Below are 11,438 nucleotides of genomic sequence, written 5' to 3' on the forward strand. Positions count from 1 at the left end.
AGAAACCGGCCAGGGCTGCGGCCGGAAAACTTAGACTTCCCCGCACGTAAGAGACAAGACAGGTTAAGGCGGTCCCGTGGCCCCTACCTACTGAGGATCGGACGTCTTGTGAATTGTGAATTAATGTCTTAATTAATGACTTAATGATAGAAGGAAGGGCAGAGGAAGGACGGAAAGAAACAAAAGTAAAGGAGAAGAAAAGAAAGGCAGCCACGTAACAGGAGCTCGGTGCTTCTCTTCTGCCCTTCGGCGCCTCGCACTGGTCCGGGCAGCGGCCGGACTCGAAGGCCGCGCCTCGGGCCGCTGTGGGCGCGAGGCTGACCGCAGGCGCGGGGGTCCGCCCTCTCGCGGCGCCCCGGCCCTTTCCCAGCTCCGGCACACACCTCTGTACTCGAAGGCGAGGCACAAGCAAGAGCAAACAGTTGCTTGCTGCGTCCCAGGCCTTCCTCAGTCCTAAACCGACCCGGGTCCCGGTCCCCGGCGACTTTGAACTGCGTGAAAGACGACAGGTCTTAGTTTCTTTGCGTCTGATTCTCCCCGGGAGGTGGAGGATTTAAGCTTCTTATCCGGGTGGCGGATGGGAGCCTGCAGAGGAGCAGGACCCACTCTGCAGCGAGCGTGGCTGGGCCCACGGCCGCGGGCGAGATCTGGCTGAGACTCGTCAGGGGGAAGGGTTGGAGGGGAAAGGGGACAGACTTTTTGACCCCGTCACCCCGGCCCTGCTCTCTGCCCACCCGGCTAAACGGTCGCGCTGAACAGGTAGGACCTAGCGCCGCCAAAGGCAGCCAGCTGGGCCCGAGGCGCGAGCCCCCGGCCATTGCTTCCTTCTCTCGCAGTCGTCACCCTCTGCTTCTCCCTGCCCCGGTGACGATCTGCGGAACGGGCTCCCAGCCACTTTATGCTGGGAAAGCGAAGCAGACATGGCCGAGTTTGGCGGGTGGACCACGTGCCGCCGGCTCCCTTGGCCTTACTGCGCGGGGAGCGGACCCCAAGGGCTTAGGAGGCGCAGCTTCCGCGAAGGGCGGGGCCCCTCCCTCCTTCCTCAGTCACCTGGACTACCCGCGCACCTCACCGTCTTGACTGCCCCGACTCCCTCCATCTAAGGAGCCTGCCCTCCCCGCTACCTGGGCCAGTCCAGGCTCGCGCTATTCGCCCTGGTCCAAGAGTTTGGCCCGGGACGCCCCAGGAGCCGCCATGTGGCTGCCGTCGGGGCTCCCTTGCCTCGAGTCCCCCCCCCCCCACCCAGCCTCCCCGATGCTGAAGGAAGGTCTGGTTCCCCGGAAAGCGCAGCAGTCTTCTGCAACAAGTAAAGACAGGGCCTATTTGGGAGAAAAGGTTGGAAATGGCTGCAGCAGCCAAGCACGTCACCTGGCTGTGTACTGGTCAGCAACCCAGAGGCAGCAGCTTTGTCTTATTTATTTATTTGTTTGTTGTTTATTTTCCAAATCAAAGACCCAGCATGGCTCTGATGCTTCGTTTTTAAACCTCGGGGAAATGACTGACAGACATCTGGGTACACTAGAACTTCACCTTCTAAACTTGTTAGGTGTCTTGGAATACCGCCACTGAGACGGAGAGAGGCTAAGGAGCTCACCGAGCTGCCACCTTTCCTTCTTCTTGGCCTCGGGCAGTCAGCTCTATGAACCAAAACTCTCTGGCTGAGGGAGGCGTGCGGGATTGCAATCTCGCCTGCGGGCGCTCCCGGGGTGGTGGTGGGGGGGGCGCCTTCGGGAGGATTCAGCGTTCCCTTCCCACGACAGGAGGCGCTGTGCTCGCGGGCATTCCTCGGGCCGCGGACCCGGGAACCCCCAAGCTGGATCAAGGCTCTAAAGCTGGCAGAGGTCACTCTTCACCACCGATCTTGGGCTTTGAAGAAGCCCTAGAGAAACTTCGCTTTGGCCATCCCCTATGAAAAGTGGGCGCTTGTTCCCCCTTAAGCTGATTTTTTGTTTTTAAGATGAGGCCTAGTAGGTTTGAGATGTGGGCTGAAAGGAAGAATATTTTATATTCTAATTGACCCCCTTTACGGTTACAGCGTTTTGTTTGGTTTGTTTTTCCCTTAAAGCACCGGCTTTTTGTGCCCCATAAAAGCTATTACTAAGTTGTTATTACCCATAGAAAATACCCTAGTCATGCTCGATGTGGTTGAAGAGCCAAGAGGGCGTTGGAGAATCACCGCGGGGAGGAACAAGGAAGCTCATTAGCACTGAAAGTCCCCCCCTCCCCCCATCAGGCCGAGGAGCCTAAGCATCCGTGTACTTTACAAATGAGACTAAGGTCCTGCTGCTGATGGGAACTTTGCACAAAAGAATTAGTTTCCGACTGTCGCCCTGAGAAATATGTGCAGACCCACACATGTGCAGATACGTTCACACAAACTGATAGGACAGACTTGCAGTCACAGGGACAGGCTGCAGTTCGGGAGGGCTCCTGCTCTACTGAGTTCCAGGTGGATTTAATTTCATCCTCATTTCTTTTCTTACAATGTGACGTTTCTCCCCCCCCTTTTTTTGTTAAAAAAAAAAGGAATTGAATCCAAAGCTTTTATCTTTTTTATTTCCTTAACTGCACATCTTCACCCTCTCGTGCTCCCCTGCTGATTTAAGAGATTTGTTTGGTTCAAGGATTTAACGTGATTCTCTTGCCAGATTTCAAGGAAGAAAGATTTAAAAGAACAAAGCTGGGGGGGGGGAAGGTATCTGGAAGACAAGTTAAAACACATTTCTTAAAATGAGATTAATAACAGTTTAAAACTTTGCCAAACAAGAATATTTTGCGGATTCTTAGTCCTTTTAGAAAGACTTTATTTTATTGCTACTTAAAGAAACCTAGTGGTTCTCGGAAAGTACAACACACACACATGGTCACACACACTCAGAAACTCACACAGGCACCAAGGTGTAACCTCTCACCAACTCAGTGCTTATCACCCAGTCACTTTAGTTGGTCCTCCCCAGGACTTGTGGGCAATCCACTACCCAGAGCCTCATAGGAGCCAAGAGGCTTTGCTTGGAGGAGCACTTCCCACCGATGTCCAGGACTGATTAGAAACCAAGTGAACACCGGGGGTCCCAGCCTGGCCACTTCAGCTCAGAGATGGGACCAGGCACCTCCGTCACCACCGCTGGCTTCGGCCTGGCACCTCTCTAGCCGAGCAGATGCATCCTGTGCCCAGGCTCTCCCAGTGCGTATTTAGGGAGATGTCCCCTCCCCCTGACCTTTCCCTATCAGAAACCAGACTGTCGCCTCCAGCTCAGTCCCCGAGGCTGCGGAAGGGGGGCGGGAGGAGGAGCTGGGCAGAGGGAGGACGGCCCGACTTGGGTCCGCCTGCCCTATCACACAGACATCTGTTCTCAGTTTCTTCCTCTTTATGATCGCTACAGATGACAAGGGGGAGTAGAGCGGACCGAGGCGGAAAAAAAAAAGTTATGTCATAAAGATATAAAACGGTGCTGTGACTCACCTGCTGTTAGCCGCAGGTACGGGTTTCGTGGCAGCGTCTCCACTCTGCTAGCCAGGAGCCCGGATCAGCCTAACGTCACTCAGCTCGGCTCAGACGGCCGAGTTTCTAGTGACGGGGCAAAAGTGGGGCTTTTTCCTTTATCAAGCCTGAAGACCGGGGCGGGGGCGGGGGAGTGGGAGTGGTGGAGGGAGTCTGTATTTTCCAGTCTCCCGCGGTTGAACTTTAGGTCAGGAATCAGAAGGGCGGGGGCTGGAAGCTGGCAGAAGAGTAGGAGGCAGGAGGGGCTCGGGACGGGGCCGCCGCAAGGGCCTCCGGAGGGTCGTGGGTCCCCCTGGGGAGACCCTGGGGTCATGTAGCCGCACTTCCCCGCGAGCCCGGCCTCCAACGCCACCGCCCCCAGCCCTTCTCCGGCTGCGACGTTCTCATCCAGAACCCTCGCTAGACCGCCCGGCCCCGCCTATTTTTCTTTTTTCTTCTTCCAAAGGGGGGGTCACACACACACACACACCCACCACCCCATTTCCTTCTTCCCCTAGCCTGTCGGCTTAAACCAATTACGCCGCTTGGCAAACAAAGTGAGGGCCGGGTTTGGGGGAGGGGGCTCGGCGGGAGGGGGCGCAGGGGGCGCGCGCCGCGGCGGCGTGGCTGGGCGGGAGGCGCGGCGGCTGGACTGGCGGGCGGCCGCCTCGCAGGTGCACCTCGGGCTTTGTAGGTGCGAGCGTCTTTGTGCGGCGGACAAATGGGGAGAGGACGAGGAGGTGGGCACTCGAGCGACGTAAGATCCACATCAGCTCAACTGCACTCATCTCGCAGAGGCCGCCCGCTCACTTCCCGCGGAGGCGCTCCCGGGCGCCGCGCTCCGCGGCCGCCGCCTGCCCCCTCCCGCCCTGTTGCCGCCGCCGCCGCCGCGCACGCCGCGCCCCGCAGCGCCTGGCTTCCTCCTCGCTAGGGTGGCGTTGGGCCGACGCGGGCGCTCAGTTGACTGCAGCTACTCCGCTCCCCGCCCCCCGCCCCGCGCGGCTTCCAGTCGCTTCGCACAGGGCTGGATGGTTGCATCGAGCAGGGTGGCTCCAGGATGTTAGGGGCTGTGAAGATGGAAGGGCACGAGAGCAGCGACTGGAACAGCTACTACGCCGACACACAGGAGGTGAGAGGCGGGCAGCAGGCGGGAGGTTCCTGGAGCCCGTACTTGGGGAGGTCGGGCGAGGCAGGCCCCCGACTGGGGGCGCCTCCTCTGTGCCACCGGTGCCTACCCACCGGGTTTAGCCCAGGCCGGGCCTGTGCCGGGCCTGGGAGCCGGATCCGCAGCCCCGCCGGGGAACTGGATCCCGGCGATCGGCGCTCAGAGAGGGCGAGACGGTTTTAGGAAACTCTGGCTTTGAAAACACGCGCTCTGAGACGCACTTGCCTCCTCCCTGCCGAGAGCGGGAGCTAGAGCCCGGACCCGGGTCCCGAGCGCGGGTTGGCGGGCGGGCGCCGGCACGAGTTTGAGGCAACTTTGAAAAAGCCAGAATTCGCCCGCAGGGCGGCCTCTTCCTTCCGCAGTTGAATTCTCGGGTGTCTTCTGATGAAAGCGCTCAGCCGCTAAGTTGAGCGTTTTAATAATGAAATGATTCCGAAATTTTGTAAAACTTCAAAAGCCGTTTGGGCAGAAGTGTGCTCCTTCCTCTCTAGAACCGCTGGGTGGCGCTAGTGCGAGCTGACTTTTCCTCCAGCACTCCGGGCGGGCGGAGAACCTGTTTCTCTTCATTGTCCCCTTGGTGGCACGTTCATGTGGTTTATGTGCACAAAGGGATTGCGAGGAAAACCAGGTACAGGCAGGACCACCACCTACTAAAAGTATTTGTCTGGAAATAGCTGGCGATTACCCTTCAATAGTTTACCATTATTGAAAACGTTTACTGAAACTGCCTTGCATAATCTTGGGAAGAGGAAAAGAAAAGTAAAAAAATACCTTAAGACATGGACAGAAAAATATAAAATCAGGAAGTATTTTCGTGGTAATTAATTTATTTAGATTTTTATATGTATATATTCACAAACTTACCTCGAGTTTATTTGCATACTACAGCAGAACGTGTGCCTAGTTAAATCTGTTTGTTCACCTTTTATATTTTCAAATAAAGTCATATTTTCTGATGAAAATAAATTTAAGGATATCATTAATTTTATTAAATAACAGAAATAGTTTTTATAGTTCTGCACTCTATATTTTTTAACATATCTAGTGCATTCTCAGATTGCTATTGATAAGGGTTTTCTCCTACTGATGATTTAAGAAAGAGCTCAGAACTCTTCCTCAGGTTTAATTCAGATACAGTCATCTCCAGTCACTAGTCAATTAAATTCTCTATGAAAAGAGCTTCTTTACAGGTTAAAACTGGGAATTAGAAAGTAGAATAGCATTAAGAGAAAATAAGCGGACTTTGATTTTGGAATTGTAAAGTATTTGAAACTATCCGTATATAGTTTGAAAAGCCAGGTTTTGAGATTATCAGCGGCAAAATATCAGAATGTGGAAAAAATATGATTATTTCCACAAATTGTGTCACCAAAATTTTCAAGCCTTAGGGACCTGGAAATAGGTAATGAAATTAGTGCAAGTTTATGAATGGCTGTAAAGTCATGTTAAAGTTAAATGTATGTAGTGCCTTGATATTATTATGCACCCTTCCCTACCCCTTCTCCTATTATAGATCTGTTTTTTTATAGATCTATTTTTAATTTTTTTCCAAAAGTTAACTTCTGAGTATTTTTTTCCCTTTTAAAATTACAATTGCTACAAGTAGATGGAAAACACTTCTAAATATAATAAACAACAAAAAGTCACCATTTGGTGAAAACTGCTAAGACGGTAAAGCCAGTTGTTTGGAAATGTTTGGTCATAAGGCCATAGATGATTTGCTGTATCAGGGAGAGTTTAATTAACGGCCACCCCGCGCTGCCCAGGCCGCTACGTGGTCAGCCGGGCCTGGCAGGCTTAGGTGAGATGTGTGCTGAGCTGGCGCTGTGGCCCTACTGGGGGCGGAGGCGGGGCTGCACCGCCATACACACCGTACCCTTAAGGTGGAGTGAATAAGCAAAGGATCCGAGATTAATTCTGTTTTCGGAGTTTTAACTCCTTTCAACCAAAAGGGTGCTTTGCCGAGGCCGGGCTGGGGTGGAAACTGGGATACCGCGTGGCATGGATAGAGGCGACGTAGGGGCCCTAGAAGCCGGCCCGTGAGCCTGGCGTGTAAGGCGATTACACATCTTCCTGGGGACATATTTTCTGTGAGCTCTTGTCTTTCATGCCTGCGGAGATAGGATTTTTCCCCTGCCGTGCAAGACAACTCTTTTCGGGTTCTGGGGAGGGCGCCCGACGGTTTGCCCCCGGTGGGGAGTCCTATGCTTTGCAGAAATGCTCTTCTCTTGTTTTTGGATTTGCCCCGGCCGGTAGGCTGCCTGCGCCCACTACTAACTCCGCCCTTCGGGGCCTGTTCACGCTGTCTCCGCTCCAGGCCTACAACTCGGTCCCGGTCAGCAACATGAACTCGGGCCTGGGCACCATGAATTCAATGAACACGTACATGACCATGAACACCATGACCACGAGCGGGAACATGACCCCGGCTTCGTTCAACATGTCCTACGCAAACCCGGGCCTTGGCGCCGGCCTGAGCCCCGGGGCGGTGGCTGGCATGCCGGGCGGCTCTGCGGGCGCCATGAACACCATGACGGCGGGCGTGACGGCCATGGGGACGACGCTGAGCCCGGGCGGCATGGGGGCCATGGGCGCGCAGCCCGCGGCCTCCATGAACGGCCTGGGCCCCTACGCCGCTGCCATGAACCCGTGCATGAGCCCCATGGCGTACGCGCCGTCCAATTTGGGGCGCAGCCGGGCTGGTGGCGGCGGAGACGCCAAAACTTTCAAGCGCAGCTACCCACACGCCAAGCCGCCCTACTCGTACATTTCCCTCATCACCATGGCTATCCAGCAGGCGCCCAGCAAGATGCTCACACTGAGCGAGATCTATCAGTGGATCATGGACCTCTTCCCCTATTACCGGCAGAACCAGCAGCGCTGGCAGAACTCCATCCGCCACTCGCTCTCCTTCAACGACTGCTTCGTCAAAGTGGCCCGCTCCCCGGACAAGCCGGGCAAGGGTTCCTACTGGACGCTGCACCCGGACTCCGGCAACATGTTCGAGAACGGCTGTTACTTGCGCCGCCAGAAGCGCTTCAAGTGCGAGAAGCAGCCAGGCACCGGGGGCGGCAGCGGCGGCGGCGCCAAGGGCGGCCCTGAGAGCCGTAAGGACCCCTCGAGCGCTGCCAACCCCAGCGCCGACTCGCCTCTTCGTCGGGGCGTGCACAGTAAGGCCGGCCAGCTAGAGGGCGCGCCGGCCCCCGGGCCCGCTGCCAGCCCCCAGACTCTGGACCACAGCGGGGCGGCGGCGACAGGGGGCGCCTCGGAGTTGAAGACTCCGGCCTCCTCGGCTGCACCTCCGATCAGCTCCGGGCCTGGGGCGCTGGTATCTGTGCCCCCCTCCCACCCGGCGCATGGCCTGGCACCCCACGAGTCCCAGCTGCACCTGAAAGGGGACCCTCACTACTCCTTCAACCACCCTTTCTCTATCAACAACCTCATGTCCTCCTCGGAGCAGCAGCACAAGCTGGACTTCAAGTCATACGAGCAGGCACTACAGTACTCGCCCTATGGCACCGCATTGCCCGCCAGCCTACCCCTCGGCAGCGCCTCGGTGGCCACGAGGAGCCCCATTGAGCCCTCAGCCCTGGAGCCAGCCTACTACCAAGGTGTGTATTCCAGACCCGTTCTAAACACTTCTTAGCTCCCTGGGACTGGGGGTTTGTCTGGCATGGCCATGCTGGTAACAGGAGAGAGAGAGAGAAAAATCAACAGCAAACAAAACCACACATACCAAGCCGACAGCAGCATAGTAAAATCCCAACTATTTTTATTTTATTTTTTTGTGCACAATCTTTCCCCCAGTACAAAAGACTGTTACTTTGTTACTGTTGTTCCGAACGCTTTGTGTATATTATTACCAAAAAAAACAGCCCCAAACCAACAAACATTTTTCCTGCAAAGTTTAATGATCCACAAATGTATATATATAAAATCCTCCTACTTCCTTGTCCCTCTCCCTTTCTTTCCTCTTCCACCTGCAGACGTGTTCTAGTCTGTGCAGGATTTATTTAAAAAAAAGAAAGATGGTCAAGCTTGTAAAATATTTGTTTGTGCTTTTTTTCCCCCTCCTCACCTAACCCCCATCCCCACATACACACACACAGGAGTTTACAGGTCTGTGGCAATGCTCTTAACCATAAGAACTGAAAGGGTGGAAAACAAGTAGACACTAGGGCTGTTAAAAGTATTGAAGGACAATGCTGCCATTATGCAGCAAATCATAAACAGATTATAAACATCAGAGCCACTTGTTTTTCAGCTTACATTTCAGATACATTCAGATAGCAGATGTCTTAAAATGAAATACATATATATCATATATGAACTTATTTATGCACATGCTCAGCTATGTACATCTTCCATATATTTACGTAACATACAGAAGTGATAGGTAGGAGATACACACGCTCTTGAAAGAGTTGCCTGACCAAGAAGTTACAAAGACACCCTCCTCCCCTCCTCTCCACCCATATATAGCCCTGGGAATCAATTCCTCGAGAATTGCCCTCCTCAATAACTCTGTTCCTTGCTTTGCAGAGGGCCATGGTCTTATCATTCTGAGGTCACATAATGTGTAAAATTAGCTTCTATGTATCCATACCACTTAAAGGATATTTTCTCCAGGAAAAAAAGGAATATTACAATGTTAGAGGAGAGATAAGTTATAGGGAGATGTATTTCAAAATTTGGTCCAAGATTCCAAAATCCAGTTGATTGTGGTCATTTTAATTATTGCCATCATGTGCTTGTTTCATTCAGTGTTAATGCACTTTTCACAGTTGGACATGGTGTTAGTATAGCCAGACGGGTTTCATTATTATTCCTCTACGCTTTCTCAATGTTAATTTATTGCATGGTTTATTCTTTTTTTCTTTACAGCTGAAATTGCTTTAAATGACGGTTAAAATTACAAATTAAAATGTTAATTTTTATCAATGTGATTGTAATTAAAATATTTTGATTTAAATAACGAAAATGATAAATTTTAAGCTGTGGAATATGTTCTTGATCATTTGCAGTTAAGGACTTTAAATAAACCAAATGTTAACAAAAAGAGGATTTCTGTTATTTTCCTTAATTAAATACAAAATAGATATTTTGAATATGATATTTTTCAAAGTCCAGGCACTGAATATAAATGACAAAAAGGAAAATAATCTAAAAAATTTGTTTTGTTTATGTTTATTATATGAACATCTAGCTAGTAAAAAGCAATTAAGGAGATTCAATAAAAGTTGATAAATAAAAAGATAGATAAACTGATTTACTATTCCTAAGAATTGAGATTTTCAAGATTCTTTATTCCCAGTAATGTTTACTTCAGTTTTTGACAAGGTCTTAAGCCTTCTGTGCTTCCTTTGAGCCTTTCCACAATAAACTCAAATATTATTATTTTAACTACCTTCCCCCTTCCCCAATGTATCATTTTCCTTTATCTGAAAAGTATTCGAGTAAGAATAAAATATCAGATGTAGCTGATAAAATTAAGTTGTCTACCACAGAGGATCCAGAACCCTCTTTTTATTAAAAGAGCAGCAAAATTTAACCATCATGGTAGCTTTAGAGGGGGCCCGGGGAGGCCTGAGTTAATTCATTCCTGCAGGGGAAGCTTTGTGCCACCAAGACATTTCAGGGTTGCAGCTATTTTGTATTTTGTGAAGATATTTTTTTAAAATATTGTTTCTAATTTTTTTCCTGAGAGCTTAAAACTGATGATTTGTTTGCCTTCTAAGAAGCTTTTAAATGCAGCTTCACACCCCTACAGTTGGTTGAGATCACAAAATCATTAATCTCCTTTGATAGTAGGCTCACTTTCCAGTCCACCTATTTCTTTGTAAGCCTCGTTCGGATTGACATCAACAATAACAACACCAGCCCAAGCAGAGGCTGGCCTGCCTGAGCCCTTGTGTATGAACTCCATCCTCGCCAGGGCTTGAACTTGGACAGCCTTTACTTTGATCGCCCCACTCCTTACCGCGGACAAGATAAAAAGAGCTGTGTGAGTCCCTTAATTATCGCGTAATTGCCTCCCCAGATGAGAGAAGGGGTGCCATGTAGCACTTGAGAAAAATCCAGAGATCCAACCCCCGCTCTCACTTCAGCTAATGAAAGGAGATGGAAATTACTGGTTTGAGTAATTTCACAATCTAATTTAGAGGCCTCTCGGAAGGACGTCAAAGTCTCAAAGAGGAAAAAGCTTTCAATTCCAATAGTTATTTATATTTATACAACGGGCAAACGTTGGCAAATTCGAATTCCAAAAGTAATATAAAGGCGTGAGCTTGGGCCTCGGAATTTTACCCGGCCCCACTGAACCTAAATCGTCTAACTTTGTTCCCTTCCCTCTCTTTAACATGTTAATAATATTAGTGTCTCGCATTCACCCACCAGGCTAAAGTCGGCCTATTAGCTCTTGCTCTTACTAAGCGGAAACTTTTTCAGGGTTTGCGGCGGCCAACGCGCCGCGGGTTTACGGCCGAGGCCACTTTAGAGAACTGCCTGGGGAGCTAGCCCTGTGGGTGGCGGGGAGCGGGGCTCGCCTCGTGGGCTTCTCACGCGATTTTCTGACCGCTCCCTCAAGCCACCTCTGGGCGATGCCATCTGCGCCCTGTGCGTTAGGGAGCGCGCGGGCTGGGGTCGGGGCGGCCGGTTGCCGGGTAAGGAGGGCAGAGAGAAGGACCGCAAGCATCTCGAGGTGACAAGTGCAGTTAGTTCTTCATTGTTCGGGCATTTTCCTCTCCTAGCGAATAAATCTTCTGTTGAGCCCGAGACCTAAAAGTCAACAAA

At 51.4% G+C, this 11,438-nt stretch overlaps 1 protein-coding gene across 1 annotated transcript; it reads left to right on the forward strand.

The window, feature by feature from the left end:
* The first annotated feature begins 4,447 nt into the window (after window positions 1-4,447).
* FOXA1 (forkhead box A1) lies at window positions 4,448-9,683 on the forward strand. The gene is made up of 2 exons (XM_004326768.4): window positions 4,448-4,610; window positions 6,964-9,683. Exons 1-2 carry the CDS (start codon window positions 4,539-4,541, stop codon window positions 8,290-8,292), a joined length of 1,401 nt encoding a protein of 466 aa, XP_004326816.1. The 5' UTR covers window positions 4,448-4,538; the 3' UTR covers window positions 8,293-9,683.
* The last annotated feature ends 1,755 nt before the right edge of the window (window positions 9,684-11,438 follow it).

The sequence above is a fragment of the Tursiops truncatus genome, chromosome 2 (assembly GCF_011762595.2).
Source record: "Tursiops truncatus isolate mTurTru1 chromosome 2, mTurTru1.mat.Y, whole genome shotgun sequence".
NCBI classification, from domain to species: domain Eukaryota; kingdom Metazoa; phylum Chordata; class Mammalia; order Artiodactyla; family Delphinidae; genus Tursiops; species Tursiops truncatus.

Excerpts from the sequence above, each read along its gene's own strand:
- FOXA1 (XM_004326768.4), top strand. The coding sequence starts at position 4,539 with ATGTTAGGGGCTGTGAAGATGGAAGGGCACGAGAGCAGCGACTGGAAC. Across the intron at positions 4,611-6,963 it reads ACTACGCCGACACACAGGAG|GCCTACAACTCGGTCCCGGT; the intron begins GTGAGAGGCGGG and ends TCTCCGCTCCAG.